At 43.4% G+C, this 20,869-nt stretch overlaps 1 protein-coding gene across 1 annotated transcript in view; it reads left to right on the forward strand.

Annotated features, from left to right (window-relative positions):
* Positions 1 to 431: 431 nt before the first annotated feature.
* The window catches only part of SLC38A1 (solute carrier family 38 member 1), a 42,570-nt gene continuing 22,132 nt past the window's right edge, over positions 432 to 20,869 (forward strand). The window contains exons 1-4 of the mRNA XM_041411310.1: positions 432 to 634; positions 9,214 to 9,419; positions 17,293 to 17,368; positions 17,939 to 18,054. Of these exons, the coding sequence (XP_041267244.1) occupies positions 9,301 to 9,419; positions 17,293 to 17,368; positions 17,939 to 18,054 (311 nt within the window). The 5' untranslated portion in view covers positions 432 to 634; positions 9,214 to 9,300. The remainder of the gene's footprint in view (positions 635 to 9,213; positions 9,420 to 17,292; positions 17,369 to 17,938; positions 18,055 to 20,869) is intronic.

Consider the following 20,869-nt stretch of genomic DNA (forward strand, 5'->3'; position numbering starts at 1 on the left):
GAGGGGTTCTCCTGTGGCTAGCCTTGGAGTGAAAAAAAATTATTGTCTTTTGTGAAAAGAGTAAAAATTTATTTGGTGTGGGTTTTTTGGTGTTTTTTTTTTTTTTTTTTGTTTTTTGGTTTTTTTTTTACAAGTTACTTCAACCATTATTTGATTTAAATTGTAATTATTTGGTGTGGGTTTTTTGGTGTGGTTTTTTTTTTTTTTTTTTTTTTTGTTTTTTGGTTTTTTTTTTTAAGGAAAGGTGCTGGAAGTCCATGCGGCCGGGGAGCTGGGCGTGTCGGGGGCCGCGGTCCCTGCCCGGACACGTGTGAGTCTCCGCGCCCCGCAGCACCTGATGGCGCGGCCCCGGCGCCAGCCCCGCGCGGCGCGCGCCCGGCGCGCTCCCGCCAGCCCGCCCACCTCCACATGCACACACCCGCGGCGGGAGCAGGAAGGACATCTTTCTCGTCGTTTTCCTTTCGCCAGTTTCATTTAACCCCCTTCTCCCCCCTTCTTCTTCTTATTTTTCTTTTTTTTTTAATTAAGTTTTATTTTATTTTTATCACTGTAATTATTTGTCGGCGTTCTCCATTCGGATCCCGGCGGAAAAGGTGGATCGCTTCCCAGAGGGTTCCCGCGGCTCCTGGGGAAGGTAGGCAGCAGCAGCTAATGCAGTCGGAGGGATGGGGCCGCGGCTCCCCGCGCACCCTTTGTCTCCGCGCAGCGCGGGCCGGAGCCCGGAGCCCGCCGCCGCCGCCCGCGCTTTGTCCCCGCCGTCCCCGCAGCCCTCCCCCCATCCCCCGCAAAACGTGTCTGCTCCCCGCCGCTGCTGCCCAGTACAAACCCTAAAAATGCAAGCAGCGAGCCGGGCGGGGCTGGGGGAGCCCGGCGGGGCGGAGGGGACGCGGGGACGGGGCGGCCATGCGGCATCTCCCGCGGCTGGGGCGCGCTGCCGCGCCGGAGGCGGGAGGCGAGCATCGCCGGCTGCCGTGGCGGGCACGGAAAAAAACCACAAACAAACAAAACCCGCAGAAATAAAACAAAAACGTGGCAGTCTGCGGCTACGGGCTTCCGCTGGCAGCGAAAAAAATGTAGTAATAATAAATGAGTTTGCCCCTTGTGACGGCCGGGTGGCGGGTGCCGCAGCCCCCGCAGGGTGCGCGGCCGCGGTGGAGCCGTGCCCCGGGAACGTTCCTGCCTTTCCCTTAAACCCAGCGCTGCCATGGGGTCAGTGCAAGTTTTACGGTATTCGGAAAATGCAGGCTGGGCCCACGGCGCGCACGCGTGTGCGTGGTGCCCGTAAATACATAGTAACAGCTGAGGTGGTCGCTTTTCCTGAGCAAAGGCGAGAACAAAAAGAAGCCCGAGCGAATGCCCGGGGGTGCCTTGGCTCACGTGTGTCCACGTCCAGCTCGCTGCTGTGGCAGGGGGCTTGTTCCATTGTTTTGCGGAGTTCGTAATGCAACCTGTAGCTAGGATGTGTCTGTTTCCTTGTGAGGGAGGAGACGATGAGGTGTGTAAAGCCGTGCTTTGTTTATGTGACATTGCAAGGAATGAAATAAACCCTGGACCTGGCAGCTGGTTTTATGGAAGGAGAAGCTATAGTTTTCCTTGTGCCACCAGCTGAACTCACCTCGTGTCCGTAGGCTATTCAGAGTCCCAGACTGCTGTGGGGCATTTCTGCCAACCTCTAGTCCAGATTATAAATAGGAATCTGTGCTGTGCTTCATTCACCTTCAGGTTTGTTTTGCTTTTACTTGTGCTTGAAAGGCAAAATAACATAGAACAGATATTGTCCTAGAAGTAAAGTGTAACAAAAAGATATGTGTTAGTTAATAAAATATATTGCAGGAATAAAAAACAAAACAGAGCAAAAATCCCCTACATTCTGAGACTAGTCTTCATAGATCAGAAGTAAAAACAGCTACAGGGGGAGAAAGAAACAGCATCCTCCATTTAAATTTTACTTTATTTGCTACCAAACACCAACTTTGTTAAAAATGCCTCTAAAAGGAAATTCCATCTGTTCCTGAAGGATATAGGTATCAATAACTGTCCTTTCCAGGCTAGGAGTCCCTGCCGAAATGGCGCTGAAATCTGCTTTGCAAAACCTGCGTGAAATCTCTGAACTGCCATATTGCTGGTGAGCAGAGGCCTTCTGCTGAGGCTCGGTGGAAATTCACTGACTAAAACGGGATCTGCTCCACTGTCATGCACAATGACTCCTATTTGACTTTGCCTTTCGGAAGGTCGGCTTTTTTCTTTTCAAGAGGCACCACAGAGAGAGCACTTCACTGAAGCACACTGCAGCATCCTCTGTCTTGTCACTTGAGACTATTTATGCTGTAGCTGGACCAACTGGGCTCTCCAGGCTGGGTGAGGATGGGAGACGGTTGTTGGCAGTGAGCACCGAGCTGCACATACCCATGTGAAGAGGCTTATCCCCTGAGCTTGAGGCTTTCTGCAGACTGCTGTAAAATGTGGAGGATCAATTGTCCTTCGTGCCCAAGTCCTGCTTTTTACGAGGGTTTTAAAGGATGGAAGGGGAAGCAGTGCTCTCTTGGCCTTCCTGCTTGGAGGCTGTTCATCCTGGGTCTCTGTCCTACATTTTGTCTGTGTTTGCTGTTTTGGGAGCTTGTTCTTAGCAGTGTGAGAGTGGTGACCGAGCAGAAATGGAACTCTCTCCTGTGCTCTTCTCTCTCTTTTTAGCATCTTGTTAATTTCTGTTTGGATCTGCATAGCAAGTAACATGATAATAACCATCACTTACAAGTTTGTATGGTGAAGACAAGTGAATGTTGTGGAAATATTTAAATAGCCTGAATTCAATTTTCTTTCTGATGGATACTTACTGCTGTGACCTTAATCCAATCCAAGAAGTTTGAGCAGCTGCTCTTGGGAAAAATGGCAGCTTTTACATGTTTTGCAGTTAGCTCTTACAATATTTGCCCAAGCTTATCAGGTAAATATTGCTTTGAGTCTCTTACAGTCAAGAAAACTGAGGCAGAGGAATTACTTGTAAACTGGAGCAGAGGAAAAGTGAGTTACACATGAATTTATATGAAGGATTCTTCCTTCTGTAGTACAAAAGTTTATTTAAATGGGAATTTTAGAGCTGCTGTTTAACCCTTAGAAATACATCTGGATAGTGTGTTTTGTTGCAGTGACCCATAAAGCCCCACTCATACAGCATTTCCACTTTCTGTGGAAGACAAGAGCGCATTTATTTGTGGCGGTGTGTTGTGGGATCTCTTCTGAAAACCAAGACTGTTGAGAGGATTTCACAAAGAAATATAATTAGGAAAAAATGTGACTATATTCCTTTGCCAAATGCCTTTCCTAAATTGACTGGGAAGGGCTCAAAACAAAAATGTGCTTAAAACCATTTTCCTTTATGGCTCATCTTTAAGTGTTTTGCCTAAAGTAATGAATCACTTGGTGAATCAGACTGGGATTTTATGGTTTCTTATTTGCCTGCCTTTGATCAGCTGAGTAGCCTGTCGAAACTTAATTTGGGACTGTCTTCCCTTTCTTCATGGCAGCATGGAAGGGCAGTGTGGAAAGTGATGGGGCAGAGCAGGAACATTTTCCTGTTGCAGCACAAGGTTGGGCACTACCAAGAGAAAGGCTGACGATCCACGTTTGTTCTCATCTCCTCTGTTTTATGGCACCCTTTTCTGAACTTCCTTCCCAAGACTTCTGCCACTTGTTTTCCCACCCCCCATCTTATCTTTTAACTGTTTCCATCCTGCATGCCATGGGGCTATGAGAGAGAGGAGCCTGGGGATGAGAAGTGGTGGCTTGCAGACACCAAGCAAATGGCTGCAGCAGCGCCAAGGCCTTCTGGGCACCACGCTGCCCTCATCCTGGCACCGCCCTGATGGGCAGGACAGGCGTGTGCCAGCATCCTGCTGGTTCTCTGTGGCACCTGAGCCCAGCTGGGACACCACTGGTGCTGAGGTGAACCTGCTTCCTTCCACTGCTCCTGTGTCTGCAGCCTACTGCAGAGGGGCAGAGCTGAGGAGCTGGAGGCAATGACATTTCAAGCACTGCAGATGTTTGCTCAGTGGATATGAGTCAGTCTAATTTCCAAGCTCTTTGTTATCTCAGTGGCTCTTCTCTAATCTCTCCATTTTGTCCTTTCTGTAGATGAGGAGTAAGTCTGGAGCTTTATGTCCCTCCTGTCAGGTGTCACCAATGCAGAACAAAAAGGTGATAGTTTTTTCCCTGCCTCCCAGTGTGTGATACTGTTACGTATAAAGCCTATTCTTGCTTTCTGTCATTTAAGTGAATAGTCTGTACACAGAGTTTCAGTCTCCGTGTTTCATTATTTATATCCATGGTGTCTTACTGGTCATATTGCTCTTCTTTGAAAGAGCTTTCAAAAGTATGAGCAAAGAAAGATGTATCCCATCTCAGGCTTTGCAGGAATAAAACCAGCTTGTATGAAACTCAAGAGTTCTAATGACTTATAACCAACCAAGTTTTTCTTGGCAAAACTCTTTGAGAAGAAAGTTGAGTCACGTTTTGTCTTGTGAGCAAATGATCTTGATTTCCATAGTTAAAAGTGCTTAGTGTGTCTTGGATATTTACCAGCCCCAAGACCTTTGACTGCGGGAAGTGCGCAGTGAATGAAGTGCCCACTGAAAGGGCATATTGCAAAAAACCGTACACAGAGGTGGACTAGATGTTGTCCAGATTGACCACTTACCCAAATGCCTCTCACATACTGGGTCAGCTTTTGAGCAGCCATGTGCCTTAACTTGACACTTTAGGAACTGTGTCATTTATAGGATATGAAAAAAATATGGCACGTGAATTAAGCCGTTGTGATTACTACCAGGAGTGATGGTGTTCTTTTTAGAAACACAGCTTCTGGCAAAGTGTTTTCTGGGATTGTACCTCTTCCATGTACAGCCTAGAAAGGATTCATGCATAAACCAGAAGAAATGGATTGTCTGTGTTATCATACTTTTTTTAAAACATAAAGTCTTTGATCCCATTACTGCTCTTGTGGATATTTAACAGTCCAGGAAACTGGAGTTGCAGGGATTTTTTTCTTTTATGTTTCATAAGTCAACAGAAAAAATTACTACAGTTCTTGGAATATGTTTTAATGGCTTGTGAAGGTCTCGGTGTCCTTGAAAATAATAAACTCATTTTATCTTCTTGTGTCATCTCATAGTCCTCTTCAAGTTGTGACCAGTTGTAATCTTTCCCATATTCTGCAAGGAGCACACAACGAATAAATTATCTGTAATGGCTTTTACAAGACATGTAATGGGATATTTAAGGAGAAAGTTAAGCTGCTAGGCCAGAGCAATGCTTTTTCTAATAAACAGAGGAGCTGGGTCAGCTACCAAACACAGATCCTTGAGGTTTGTTTTGAAGAGTCATTAGATCTTTGCTGGTTTTCTCTTGAGGTGATGCCTTCTTTAAGAAGGAGTGCTTGCCCATCTAAATAGAAAAATTTGAAGAAAGAGCAAAATTCTGATTTGTCCTTTATAATTTACTAAGTGTCTGTCTGGAAGGAAAGGTTTGATGGCACGTCTCTGGAAGTTTTCCTTTTGAGAGGTTTAAGGCTGAGTAGTAGGACAGAGTAGTAGGCACAGTGACTGAGGTGATTGGAGAACAGTCAGTATTCACGTGATTATTTACTGTCTTTCAATGTGAATTAGGAGTAAAGCTCAGCCTAAGAACTTGCCAACATAGCATTTTTATTTGCGCTTCTTTTAAGACATTTCTTGAATGAAAAGGCTGTAAAAGTACAAATATTACCCTGCTGCTTCCAATATAGCCCAGTATCAACATATGGTGAATTTTTATTGGTTGAAGCAGTTTGGGTTTTTTTTCTCACAGCACTAGTGGCACATACACCTGAGGTGGCAACTTGCTCAGCTATCCCAGCATTGATTCTCCTTTTGGGAGCAAGGCTATTGCAATTTCAGGGAACAGCTCAGTGTGACTGCAGACCCTTCCCATGGGTCAGAGGGTTGTCCTCCAGCAGCACCAGGCTCTGCTGTAGAGGCCAAGTGACAGGTCTGGAGTGGACACTTGATTTGTGGGGAATTAAGCTAGTTGACATGAACCCTAACCTTTTGGGATTTTAGATTTTTAGACTCTGTGATTTGTCACATGGGTGAGCTTGAAGTTTCGTAGGTGATTTGGGGGTGAAATTCATATGACCACCTATACTCCGTTGACTGTGGAGAGTGCCCAGAGTAATTAGCAGTGACAAAAGGTTTTCTCTGTATATCTCTGAGATAAACTTATCTTTGCAAAAATTTTGTGATTTGCATAGTGTTTTTTTATTCCAGGTATCACAGTTGTACCACCCTGTGTCTCTGAATCTTCAAGCTCTTCACAAACTGAGTGCTAGTGTCACTATTATCATCTTAGTTTTATCGGTGGAGATGCCGAGGACATGTTGGTTTTACTTTGCCAAAGATCTGTGATGAGTTCATGCCATGGCAATGAAAACTTCAGTTCCCAGCCCCACCACTCTCTCCTCACCCACCTCATGTTTTGATGCTGAGATCAGGTTTTCTCATACTTGGAAGTGCTATGCATTATGTCATTCAAGATTGTTTTGTTTGTTTGTTTCAGGATTTTGTTTTGGTGTTTCTTTAGTAAATCACTTACCCTAGCAAGAATCTGACCCATATTCAGAGGCATGCCCACTGTCATGATGCTTCAGGAGCCACTTGTCTGTCTGAAACATGGAGTCTGCTGAAATGGTTGCTGGTGCTTCAGCTTGCCCTAAGATTTTGCTCTGTCCTATAGAATCATAGAAGGGTTTGGGTTGGAAAAGACCTTCAAGATCATCTTGTTCCAACCCCTCTGCCATGGGCAAGGACACCTTCCACTACACCGGGTTGTACAAAGCCCTATCCAACCTGACCTTGAACAGCTCCAGAGATGGGAGATCCACAGCTTCTCTGAGCAACCTGTTCCAGTGCCTCACCACCCTCACAATGAATACTTTCCTCCTAATATCTAACTTAAACCTGTCCTCTTTCAGTTTAAAGCCATTCCCCTTTGTCCTATCTCTACATGCCCTTGTGAAGAGTCTTCATTCAATTAGTTTTCTGTAGAAGCAGGGTTTTGGTTGAAACAGACAAAACTTGTCACTTTTGTGCTGCAGATTCCTTGAGAATGAGCAGGGAGCTGTGTTCCTGCCAGTCTGGAGCTGTAGTGTTTCAGTGACAGAGGGGCAGAAGGTGAAGCTGGAGCCACACGTCAGTGAGCTGTGCAGCCGGCTCTCCAGTGCGCTGCTTACCTCACACTGCTGCTAATTTCAGCACCTGCTTTTGAAACACTTAATGGCGATTTTTTTAAGCACAGACAATGTCAAGGCAGTTCTGAAAATCCTCCTGGGCATCATGATGCAAAACAGTGCCCAAAGGAAAAACTTCTCTGCTTGAATCTCAGCTGAACCTTTACACAGGCTTTAAAATGCCAGGGGACCCAGATCCTGGTACAGAGGTTGCCAGGTCTCTTAAGAAATTATTTTAGGAACTCATGGTCACAAGAAACTTCGGAATTCAGTGGGCTTGGTCCTTGCTACCTCAGCAGTCGCTGTCTCCTGTGGCTTTATCCTTTTATAAAAAGATTGTGCTTCTCTTCCAAAATAGGTAGACTATTTTATCCCTGCAGCCTCCGGGAAGACTGTTCCAGAATGCTAAAACCACCCTCTGCTTGCCAGACTGCATTTATTTATCAGCAGCCTAAATCAATTTTTTTTTTAAAATATTTTATTGTGCCAACATTTTAATACCTGAGCAGTTTTCTCCTGGTATCTGTAGTGGAAATCTCTTTTGCAGAGGAGTTGAAAAGTACCCAGCTCACACACCCCAAACTACCCTTGCACCAGGCAGTGTTTGCCACTATAATAAAATGTTTAGCTGCTCTTTCAGTTGAAGGGAAGGGATGCTGCTGTTAGCCTCGAGGGTAGCTTTTAAACTTGGCACCTGAACTTTGGACAGGGTGGGCTCTTGAGGAATTGAAAATGGCATTTCTGAGAAAGTATTTACAGGGAAAAAAACTGCTCATTTGCAAGGCTATCGTCTGTGTGGTGGGGATGTGGTATAAAACAGAAGTACTGGCTTCTGTAAACTTAATTTGAAACAGGCAGATGTCATAACTGAACGAGTGAACTACATCCTCCTGTCTCGCCCTGCAAGAGCCTGGGGATGCTCGTGCCTCTTTGGTTGCATGCAGTTTGATGGCTTTGAGGTAGCCCTGAGAATTTTAAAATATCCCCAAATTAATCTGGTGTCTGAGGGTTCACCACGTACCCCAGGCTGAATAGTTATTTGGCAATACTGCAGGAAATTCATTCACAAAATGGGATTGAGAGAGTTGTGGTGCAGGGGCTTGTTTGTGAGTAACATACTGTTGCCTCACTACCACGCTGGAGTTGTAGCTCGGCCGAGAGTGGTTGGGCTCCGGAAAATATTGGTGTTTCAGTTAATTTGCATTGCTGATGAGGAAGTATGTCACTGTAGCAGACTTCTGTGATCTGCCTTTGGTCTTCTCCTCTGTGCTTTTATGGAACACATCTATCGGAAGAGAGATCACCTTGTCTCCAGAGAATAACTGCTTGACACAAGGTATACATTGCTCTTTCTTTCTATGATACATGAGCTTAGGGATTTTGGTTTTTTCTGTTTCTTTCCTTGTTCGTAATGAGTGTAACCATCCAAAAATTTAAACACAGTATCCACTGCATCTGTGCTTTCCCAAAAATCTTTAACAGGCTGGAATGTATGTGTTAGTAGAACAGAGTACTGGAATAACTATCCCTCTTTGTATCCCACTTATATCAGCATGGACATGTATTTTATATTTTTAAGAAAGAATGGAGAGCATACAGAAGACAAACACCAGATATTGAATTAGGACTTGGATAACCAAATAGTTTTTATTCCTTAATTTGAGGTTAATCTTTTTTTCTGAAACAAACAGGCTGGGTTTGCTCCCAAGTTTAAAAAAATTTGCTGTCTTCAGCAATAGATTACAGGACAGGGTAAATTTATAAGGTTAGTGAGGTTGATCTCGTTAACACATACAAGGTTACTACTGTTCTGCAATGTATTTAGATAATAACCTGAGGTCCATCTAACAGTACAAAATTGGTTGGTATGGATGTCCCTCTGTACAGGTTTCTCTGGTGATATTGCCTGCTGTTGGTGGTATACATCTTGGATTTTTTCCTTTTGTTTTATTTAGGCACTGTGGCTGCAGTTTACTCACAAGATACCAACCAAACACTAGTATTTGAAGAACCACTTGGATAGGCACAGCTCCTCACCCAGCATGCCTTTCAAAGCTGGATTAGAACTGACTGAATTGCAGAATATGACTGTCCCTGAAGATGATAACATCAGCAATGATTCAAACGATTTCACAGAGGTGGAAAATGGCCAGATAAATAGGTGAGTATTTTTCCACTGACGTTGCCTCTGCTAGGAAACACACTGTTTAAAAACAGCATTCTAATTTTCAGTATATATATCTTGAATTATTCATTACCAAGTCATGCTCCATTTGAAGATGTAATTTGAATTTCATACGTTACATCTGTTGGGCATAGGCTGCAGTAGCAGATAAAGCAAACGGAGTTGCAATTTATTCATCATTTTGAATCTTTCAAATTAGTCTAATAAAATCCATAAACACATAATGCAGCAAAAAGCCAAAATTTTTAGATGTCTGCTTCCTCACAGCAAAGAAGTAAAAACAATACAATGGCATAATTTTGGGGAAGTCTCTTAGTTGACTTTTATTCTCTGGTATGACAATTTTAGCTTGTCTGGCCACCTCCATGTATCCAAACTTCTGGGGAGTTAACAGCTGGTGTGATTTGCAGCAACTGTAGTTCCAGTCTGTATTTGCAATTTGTCGAGATAAACTGGGCAGCAGTTTGCTCCCTTGAGGCAGAGATGGCAAGAAGATGGTAAAACAGTGTCTTACACCTTACTCAGATCAAGGTTAAAAAAATGCATCAATATTGGTGGAAATTATTAGTTACAATTATTATCAATGCGATTGTTAGGCTGTTGAGTTTTTCTATAAGCTTACAGTCATTTCTGAAGAGCTGCCTTTTCTCCAGAGAGCAATTCTCCAGCCCTTCCTGCCAGCCTCCAACAGGTGCTGAGCCATCCAGTTTACAGCAAAGACCTGCTGACAGACCCTGTTTGTATTTTGTGAGCTGTAAAATAGGAAGCTCTGTTTTGATCAAACTTCCTGTTCAAATATTGCAAACCAAGGTGGAGCACGGGGCCAGTCAGTGCCTGCACAGGGATCCAGCCCTGCTGGGAAGCCTGTGCCAGCACATTGTTGTGATCCCTTCTGCGGGGCTGCCACCACCTATTTTATGATCTTTAAAATCTTCTTCTCTTGCCTTTTCTTGCTGTTGGCAGCATCCTCTCCAGCTACGTGAGAAACTCACTTTCTAGTGTTAAAACGAAATTCAGAGCTGTTTTTTCCCAGGTGAGGTTAGAGTCAGTTGTGAGACTCGCAACCGCATGGGTGGACAAGGATCACGGTGACAGGTGTGGGAGCAAGCACCCGGCATTGTCCACACCATTCAAGCAGCAAAACCAGCCAGCCGTACTGTGGGACAGAGCAGGGCCCGGCTGGTGGCGGGGGTGGGGGCAGGAGGGTGCCAGCCTGTCCCTGCCGCCAGCCCTGGGGAAGTCCTGGGGCCGTCACCAGCAGAGCGGGAGGTGCCGAGACCGCAGCGCAGCTGCGCTGATGAAGATTAGAGCTGGTCAGGAATTTTCTGATGCAACTGCTTTGATGGAAAGTGCCAAAACGAAACACAAACCACTTCTGTTAAAAAAAAAAAAAGAAGGCAAGAGAAAGACAAAAAAACCCTCCAAGTGTGCCAAAACAAAACAGTTCCAGTATGAACCTGCTTGCTTTCCTGCTGGTTCATGTTGTAAGGAGAGGAGCTTAGGGGCTGACAGTGGTAAATTCACTCCCTGGAGGCTGTTGAGGATTTATATCCTTGAGACAAGGAGTGGCTATACCGGGCTGGCTGTGCCTCCCCAGCACTTTGGCTGATGCCATCAGTAACTGTTATGGGGAAAAACCCTGCTGGCGATTCATTGTCAGTGGATGTTTATGGAGGGTGGGGAAGGAGTGTGCTGTATGTGCCTGGTCGGCTGTGGTCACAACGTGCTCTGTGGAGCTAAGGCATAGCAAGTGTGGCAAGATCTGGGCTGGATCCGGACTGCCTGCAAAAGAAGGAAGAAAAGTGGAGTGAGGAAATAGGGTCAGAAACTCAGAGGCAGAATTTGTGATTACTGTTCTGGCTCTTAGGGCAGGTTAACATATTTCACAATTTTCTGTTCCTTTCTGGAGAACTTGCTTCCTCTGCCGAAGTAGGATCTATCATTTGGCTATAGGATATAGCCTGTTATGGTTCTCTTAGCCCTCTGCCCAGGTACTCATGGGACAGCTGCTTGCAACGCATACATGACTATTTTGCCCTGTATATCCCAGTTTGTTCATGTCCCCCTCCACGTCCAAGGGTTTCCAGGCAGCTCTCACTGACCACAGCTTCCAGTGCAGCAGCACCTTGGCACCAGTGCAGCCCTGCCAGCATGCCCTGGGGCTGAGGCTGTCACTGAGCCACCCACAGCTGCTGCCCTGTGCAAGCACCTCCATGCCATCCCCTGTGACAAGCAGGCAGGCATATCCTGCTCTGCACCCGTGCATCCTGAAAGGATGTGGTTAGTCCCTTCCTATAACTATTTTGGCAAACACCTTTTTTTCCATGGAGTAAGAGGTTAACAGGCATAGGGAGCAACACATTTTGTGCTGCCTGCCACGTGATGTGAGGCCTTGTAAAATGCCCATCCATCAAAATCAGTGGGACCTTTTCTGTTGATTTCGTTTGAGCTTTAGATTAGATCTGTAATTTTCAACCAACTTACTTTTTTGTTGTTTCAACCTGTTTGATTTTGCACTCCGTATTTTTTTTTTTTTTTCTCTCAGGACGTAGTTTTGTCAAGCTCAATGTAGAGCAACCTTTTTAAGCTCTCAATGTAGAGCAACCTTAAAAAGGGTTGGAGATGGTACACCAGGCACAAGCTGATTCCAAAGCTGGCTGTAAACTCCAAATATTTCTTGATCTTGGAAAAGAATCCTATATGTTCCTTTGGCTTTCCAGCCTTTTCTGGCTCTAAATACATCTAGGGAGGGGATGTTGATTTGAAGAGGCTGTACTAAGAGGGGTTTTTCTTTGTATGCAGATGTTGAATGGGAATGTCTTCTGAAAATGTCAGTTCAGAGATTTGCATGAAACCCAGACATGGATTTTGTGACTTTTAACTATGTCTCCTGGCTATAGAACTCTGCCATCTCTGCACATAATTGTAAATCAAAAAAAAAAGTAATTGTAAATAAAAAAAGGTATTTAGATAACTTACTCCTTAGCTATAACTATGACGATGCTCTCAGGAAGCTGATATCTGAAAAATGCCTGTCTTGGTTTACAGCTGCTAGTAAGTCATCAGCACCCCTTGTTCAGTTGTTAAGGTTGTTAGTAGGTATGCTAAGATCTGGTCCAAGTTTCATAGTGTAAGTCAGATCAAACTTTCCTCTGCGTTTCTTGTTCATGCCTGCCCTGGAAATCTTTGCCACTGCTCAAGTTAGCATTTAGCAGTTTAAGAAGCTGCCTAAGGACAAAGTTCTGTCATCTTGGCAAAACTAGCTTTCCCTAACAAATGTTTAAGGCATTGTAAAATACCATTTTAATTTAATTATGTTTAAACGTATCTGAGATGGCTAAATGGTTTTTGGCTAACTCTGCTTAGCCAAAGTGGTTAGCTTGGGGGTATCACCTTAATCAAACATTTCTCATTGAAGTCCTTAAATAAATTAAATTTGGAAACCATAGTTAAACATCATCCTTTTTAAACCACTTTATCAATAAGGCTAAGTTTCTACTTTGCACTAAATCAAACCAGGAAAATAATTAGATTAAGATATTCTTTCCAGGCCAGCTGTGAGGCTTCATGCCTCACAAGGAGGAGCTCATTATATCTTGGCCAGGATATTTCATTAATATATCAGAAAAGTTTTGCAGTCTGTCCATGCTCACCTATGATACAGGAAACACAACAGGAAAGCAGAAATGTGTAAGAACAGGTTATGTCTTTCAGTGATGGGTAGAGCATTTGAAATTAAGACAACAAAAGGATGCAAGTGGATTTCATGCTTGTCAGGGAGTCTCAAGGCTTTGATGGCACAGACAGTCCTACAGTGCATTGCCACAGCACCTCTCACAGTTGGCCTCTGATCCTTGGGAGGGCTGGGAGAGGCTGGCCTAAACAGGCATTTCACTTGATTTGTGTCACATTCATAAAGGTCAAAAATACAACATTCTGTGACAATGAATGGCTTGTTTTCTAAGCACGTCTATTAAGCAGAGTGGATGCATGGCACAGTTTAACTAGAAATTCTGGTACTCCAGCATGTGTTTCCTTTCATATGCTCTAAGGGAGAAAAACCACCCTGAAATAAAAAAAAAAAAATAGTTGATAAAAAGCAATAACTTGATAAAATTTGTTTCTGTTGAATTCATTGGATTACCTTCCACCCTACTTTTTTTTTTTTTTTTTTTCCTTTTTATTTCTTTTAAGATCAGTAATATTTTTCCTTTGTGGAAGACTTGTCTGGCATATGGTATGGCCGCACCAAGCATTGTCCCAAGGCACACCTCTGCTCTGGACTTGCAGGTTAAGTTGCCTGCAACAGCAAATGCAGCACAGACAGAGCCCCCAGCCTCCTGTACTGCATTGCTGCTGGGCTGCCTGGGCGAGCCATCCTGGGGCAGGGCTGGGGAGTCCCCCATAAGAAAGCTGGGCTCAGTGCTGTGTACCTCATGGTTTGGGGTCCCAGTACCCTCATTCCCATGTCTGACTCTGCTCTCCTCTACGCATCACACAGGAGAAAAGCGCAGTGTGACGTGGGGAATGTGGGGTGGATGAGGAGCTCAGCTGGGCAGCAGACCAGCTCCATTTTTACTCTAGAACTAACTCAGAAGAAAGTAGTTTGGATCAATTTGTCAAATCAGACTAGTTCTCTCAAAGTTGTATCCAGGAGGAAATAACACGTTTGTTGGCTGTGGAAGATACCAGCTGTGCAGAAGCTGTTCATTCTGTCAGATGTATTCTAAGGGAAAGTCCCGTGGTCACTTCTATATTCAAGCAATGTTGCTCGTGTTGTCTTTATCCCGTATTAGTTTTTTAACAATAATTTTCATGGAAGTTTAATACCAGAAGGCAATAATAATAGTGTGCACAAATTTGTTATTTCTGTAATTATTAAGGGGGAACTGGCTGCAGGGGGATGAGCAGAACTGGGGGGAGCAGACTAGTGACTTCTGTCATAACTCTTGACAAAATCTAAAATGACACATGATCTCCATAAATGACAGAAGAAGGCAAAGTCCGCAGATGTTCCCAGCAGCAGTTACAAATCCAAAAGAGACAAAACTTTTCTCTGTGCTCCTGCCTGTACAAATTGCCTGCAGGGTGTTTCGAGAGAGCTGGAATGTCTTTTTCAAGCCGTTCACACTCTGCTGCCTGTGTTCAAGAGATGGGCTTTAAACAGACATGAAAGAGAAAAAGCACATGCTCTGAATCAGGCTGAGATTTTATTCCACAAGGATGAAATACCTACAAGGTGAGCTTTGGAAAGTTAATTTCAGACCAGTCTGTCTTAGAAGTGGTTGCTTTTCACTTCATAAAATGGTGGGGGAGGTTCAGCCATCTATTCCAACTGTGTTAGAGCTGCTAAATCTGACATCACATCTATATTTTGCAGCAAATTAGTTGCTGAAGTTAGTATTTAGAAAATGCAGGAGAACCCTGTAGTTCTTTTTTATTGATTTAGAGGAAATCAAAGCAGACCAATGGGCAGGAGTCAAAATTGCAAAAAACCCAGTTAAAATAGTACTTGCATTTTGCCATATATGCCTGGATTTAAGGCATATACACAAAATGTTAAAGACACAAGGCCCAGTGTGTCAGCTGTGGAAGCCAAGTCAGCAGCATTATAGCTGCATGATTTTGGCATAGCCTTAGAAGCTGTGCTAGCATACATATCACTAGTAATTAGGCCACAACTGGGGCACTAGGGAAGTTTGCTCAAGCTCTGCCTTTACAAGTTCATGGATTTATTACCAGCCTGGATACTGCTGGATGTACTGAGATGATGCAAAGTTTTCAGTCACAGTTTGAACTATACATCCCTGGCCAGTAGATATTTCCCACTGTGGGAAAGCACCAGCAGTGCTGCTGTTTGTGTTCAGTTGTTTGTCTGTTTCAATTTAAGAAGAGCCAGCTTAATGTAGCTACAGCTTAAATGGGCTCTGACACTTGGTGACAGCCCCTGGTTAGGTATGTGACGTCTACCATGGCTGAGGCATTAGCCAGTGCAGACTAAGAACCATCTGTGGATTAGCAAAGATGCCAGGGACTTAATTGTGCATAAACCTTCAAAAGATGAAAAGCTGAAAGAATGCTTTATACAAACTAACATGTTTGCTGAAGAGAAGATCTGTGAGAAAATAACAGCACATCCAAATCAGAAGTGTCGCAAATCTCAAGGATGCCAACACTGCCACAGGGGACAGTAAGTTCCTAAATGTGGATACATCAAGGACACAGAACAAGTAAAGGGTAAAGAGAAAGAAAAGCTGTTTATTCTATGTTTCCCTGCACAGAAGTGTTTAATTTTGCAGTATGATGAATTCAGCATTGAGTTTTGAAAGACACTTACATGAAAATCCAGTAGCCCAGAACAGTGTACCAACTGAGCAGGTTGCCTGCTTCAGGATTGTCCAACCAGCAGTGGCATGTGTGTCACATCTTCCTCCTCTTAACTCTAGCCATACCAACCCTGTGTGGTAGTGTCCTGAGGCGTCTTTATGATGCTTGTCCCCATTTGTCTGTTTAGCCCAGAAATAAGTTTTGCATCTTTAAGACTGGTTCTGAGAGCGAAGGGCAGGGGAGAGAAGAAGCACAGAGTTTGTTATCAAACTGCACTCACTCCCCTGCATCCTTCTCCTGGACTGTGTTGTCTGCAGATGGACAGATTGCAAGACAGAGCTCTCCTTTGTTTTTAGTTAGTTTTTAGGTAGCTGAGGCAGAGAAGTTCCCTGGACTGTGGTTTTTCTTTTTCTTGGAGCTGTTTAAACCTGCTGTGGACTGAACACCCTGAAGAGCACTGGCAGCTCGCACCTGGGGCTCACTGGGCTGGGCTTGGGCCACGGCATTTCCAGTGCCGGAGGGATTGTTAATGGACTGGTGAGCTGAGCTACAGCCCATGAAAAGGACTTTCTGAGTTTGTCATCTCTTCAGATTGACAAGAGGTTTTATTGTTTAATATTGTTCATTTTCTGTGCTGATGAATGCTTTGCCTGTTAAATAAACAGTTTTTTCCACTTTGCTCCAAGGAAATCTTTTCCTGAACCAGTTAGGGGAGGGCCCACTTGAATTTGCTTTCTAGAGGCACCCCTTTGGAGGTTTTCTCCCAAATTTGCCCTAAACCAGGACAGGCAGCTTAAGGTTTCAGTGGCAGTGTAGGGTTTTGCAGTGCCACCTCAAAGCGAGGGAACAGGTGAAATCTTTTAGGGATCCTTGGCAGCATGATGATGGCAGTAATTCCTAGTTATGATTAAAGGTTTATTTTTTAGTAGGGTGTTTATGATTAGTGTAGCACAGAATTTATGATTAGAATGGCACAGGATTTCAACAAGCAGGATCAATGCAGTGCAATCTATATGTAGCATAATACAGAATTTAGAGTACAATTTGACTTACAGTTTCTAGTCAACTGGATCCTCAGCAGATAGGGTCCGATCTTAATCTGTGGTTTGTTGTATCAGTACGCAATCATAATCTGTACTCAAAAATCATGTAAAAGAATATAAGCTTCTGCCATAATCCATGGAGGATGCAGAGGACAGGGGGTTGTCTCTGGCCAGTGGCAGCTGCAGTCCCAAGTTCCCCACTTAGGACTTGTAACTGCTTGATTTTATACTCAGTGCCCAGGATACTGTTATGCTTTCCTCTTCTCTGGAGGGGTCATCACCGCTGCCTGCTGGGCCGTTTGCCTGGGACCTTCCAGCCTGGCAACGCAGGAAGTAATTGAGCTGGTACCCAGGAGTCTTGAGGTTGATAGGGAGGGGAAGAAGAAGTCTGTTTGGTTTCTTGTTGTACTTGCTTCACAGAACCTTGTGTTCATAATTTCTAAGCACTTGCTGGAAATAAATCCTCTGACTTCTTTCAGCAAGTTTATTTCGGATCGAGAAAGCAGAAGAAGTCTCACAAACAGCCACCTCGAGAAGAAGAAATGCGATGAATATGTAAGTCTTTCTCACTGCTCTGTTGTCTGTCAAAAGGAACTGCATGTTGTGTATATGAAAGGCCTTTAGATGTTGTCTTCTAAAGTGCTGGGCACACACAACTGTAACTGAATTCAATTTCCAGTAGGAACTGCCTGGGATCAGCACTTAAATAAAACCCAAAACAAAACCCCCAAGCATATTGGTTGGGTTGAGGCAAGGGAATCCCTCTGGCCTCTGTTGGGCAGGAAATTGTGGTGTTTCCTTATGGCTTTACCATATATAAATTACACATCCAGGATGTTTCTCAGGTGTAGTGGAAGGTGGGGTTTAAAACTGAAAGTGCAGTATGAGCTGTGTGTTGCCTGTACCATTTAGCTCAGCTTACAAAACCTATTGGACAGCGAGCTGCGTAGCTGTGACAGAGTTCAGTGACACTTTCTCCTCTTTCACACAATTTTTATTAAATGGTTTTCATAGCAGTAGTTACTTATGTCTGATACATCACAAAACATGGGGTTTGAAGCAGAGGTGCATTTCCCTGCTCTATTCCAGCCTGTTGCTGACACATCTCTGTCTTTATTTCTCCAGATCCCAGGAACTACTTCACTGGGAATGTCCGTCTTCAACCTTAGCAATGCGATTATGGGCAGTGGGATTTTGGGTCTTGCTTTTGCCTTGGCCAACACAGGAATTCTCCTTTTTCTGTAAGTATTCATGTGGTGAGTAGCTGATCTCCATGGAATTTCACTGTGTTTAAAGAATGCGTGCACTGCCAGCAAGTGGAGGGATTTATAGTCCACATGTAATCAAGTATAGCATTCAAGCCCGAAAATATTAGCTACAAGTTTCAGACATCTTTTTTTCAGTCAAATGTTTTTCGGAAAAAAACACTACTTGTAGTGCTAGAGAAAATTAGGTCCGTGTTATTTACTACAGTCCTAGACAGGGATTTTTCCTGTGTTCTGCAAGCTACATAGACATCAAAAATATTCAGTAGTAATAGTTGAAGTGAGTTAGTACCTAGTTCTTACTTGTGTCACAAGATTTCCAGAGCTTTCTTCAAAGCATGGTGCAAAAAACATGTTTTTTAAACTACGAATATTTATTTCCTTTATATGTTACATGCAATATTTTCATCACACTCCCACAGTTTCTTCAATGAGAGTCCTTGAAAGCCAACATAAATATAGGCAAGATTTTAGTATAGAAAAGAACTGAGGTAGACTACTTAACTCCAGAAAAAAAATACAAAACAAGAAGAGACTTTTTATAAAGGAGAATTTCATAGTTTAGAAATGAAGCAGTGCCACTGAATGACTAAGACAGTGTTATTCTGGATCTCAGTATGAGATGTTTCATTTTGAAAAATGATTGTTAAGAAATCAGTTGGGAATTGTTTGCAGATTTCAATGATAAATGTTCATTGAGGGAAGAAATACAATAATTTACAATATTGGAAAACAATTCAACATAGTTATTCAGTTTACAGATTCAAGATTCATTTCTTGAATGTCAAATCTAAAAATATAGAAGTTTTGTCATTTCTTAGGATTTTGGAAAATACTTAATTTGAGCCTAGTATAAAGCAGAGTAGATGGCCAAAGTGGTACATATAGCCATCTGCTCCGGAGTTTTGTGCCAGGATAGCTAGATCCATGCTGCTAGCTTAGAGTTTGTTAGCATTTGTGTGTAAAATCTAGGAGTAATCAAAGGAGTTAATCCATTCACTTTAAGAGTGTAGAACATTTCATTATTGTGTTGCCACTAAGCTAGGCTGGACTGTTATTTACATCCTTCATTAGCAGAGTGACAGAGTTTATTTTATTTTTGCCCAGCATTCTAACCTGCATGTAATATTCCACCCATGCTCCATCTCTGAGAGTACAAACTGGTGGTTGCAATAACTGCTGATGATGACTTAGGCCTCTGTTTTCAGGTAGTCCTGAAAAGTCATCACTGTAAGGAGAGAAAAAGAAGTTGCATCTTTTCAGGCATGTCACCAGATGCAGGCTGATTAACAGGCTCTCAGCAAAGCAGCAGCCTCAGTTTGTCCTTACTGCTTTAGTTTTTTATAATCCCGTCCTCTTCTCATTCTTTCAGCAGTTTTTATGAGAGTTAAGTGACTTGTGTTTGTTCTAAAGGATGTAAAAATGCAGTTTCTTTTAAGTGACATAGATCAGGCAGGTGACCTGAACACCAGAGAAACTTCTAGCAAGGTGTGTTGATGACTCGAGTAGCGAGTGTGTAGATCTGTACCAGCACATTGTGCAAAAAACTTCCAAACATGAATGCGAGGATCTCATTCAGTAAATGACAGCATTTTTCTCCATAAAATTAACTGTGTGTATTCAAAAGTGGATAATAGTTTTTGTTAGCTTTATGATGCCTTTAGAGCTGTTGGCCTTGAGATAGAGCAGCCAGCTGAGATCAAAGGAAGTAAGTCAGCAGGACCTACCTGAGCAGGCTGTTAGAGCTTCCCCCTTGGAAGCCTGGAGATGCAGGATCCTAACATGTTGTAGTTAGGCTTAAAGTTGAACTGCTTTAAATGTTCTGCTCCCATGCCATAATCTCAGCATTAAACATCGTCCATTAGTCGTAGATTTTTTTCTTACATGCTAGTTCAGTTAATTTTTCCCATAAGTGTATAGTTCTGCTGTCATTGTCACAGGTAGATCATTTCTGCTTTGCAGGTGATTAGAATCCTAGCAATACTTTCACTGCTTTTTGCACATGAGAAAGATGTTAAATTCACTAGTTTTGAGTAGCACAGTTCTGGAAAGGTTCTAGGTTGCTTTATCCGGTATTGGCATGCACTATCGCTGAAAATTCTGCAGATGCAGAAAAATAAAGGGAGCATTTTCAGCACTAACAAAGCAGACCCAGCCTGATTTCCACTCTCACAAATTTTGGGCTCTTGCAGTGTGAAGTGTGTACTGCCATGAATATGTGGATCAATTCAGATCCGATATCCTAAGCAAAAGATGTGCAAAATAAACGTGGCAATGACACATCTTATTTGCTTAACTGTGCCATAACAAAGCATTGTACTTTTCTAGGCAAAATTACTGAGGGTGGGAACTCAGAGGAACTTAATCCTGGTGTTATTGATAACTACTGCCTAGACCAAAAGAGAGCATCATTTCCAGTACGCAAAAGGAGAGAAAACTTTGCTGTAGAAAGATAACAGTAAAAGTTTGGAAAGCTCGAGATGAGCTGGTCTACCTGGGGAGGGCAGGAGCAGTTGCTATTGCTTGTGGTTTCATCCTGGGGAGCCAGGACCAAAGTGATGGATCATGTTGCAGAGAAATAGGGGTGGCCAAGGACAAGGCATTTTCAGCCTGCATTTAACCCAGCACTGCACGTGAGCTGAAACACCTTGCTGAGGCAGAGGGGCTTGTTAGGTGGGGAATAGTATGAGACTGCAGCTGAAGTTTCATACTGCAGCCACTTCTGCTGGGTGTGTCTGGAAGGGGCCAGGAAGCCACAGTGTAACTCCTGCAGTGTTTTAGGGCAGGCTGG

The sequence above is a fragment of the Onychostruthus taczanowskii genome, unplaced genomic scaffold, assembly GCF_017590055.1.
Source record: "Onychostruthus taczanowskii isolate IOZ18803 unplaced genomic scaffold, ASM1759005v1 scaffold35, whole genome shotgun sequence".
Taxonomy (NCBI): Eukaryota; Metazoa; Chordata; class Aves; order Passeriformes; family Passeridae; genus Onychostruthus; species Onychostruthus taczanowskii.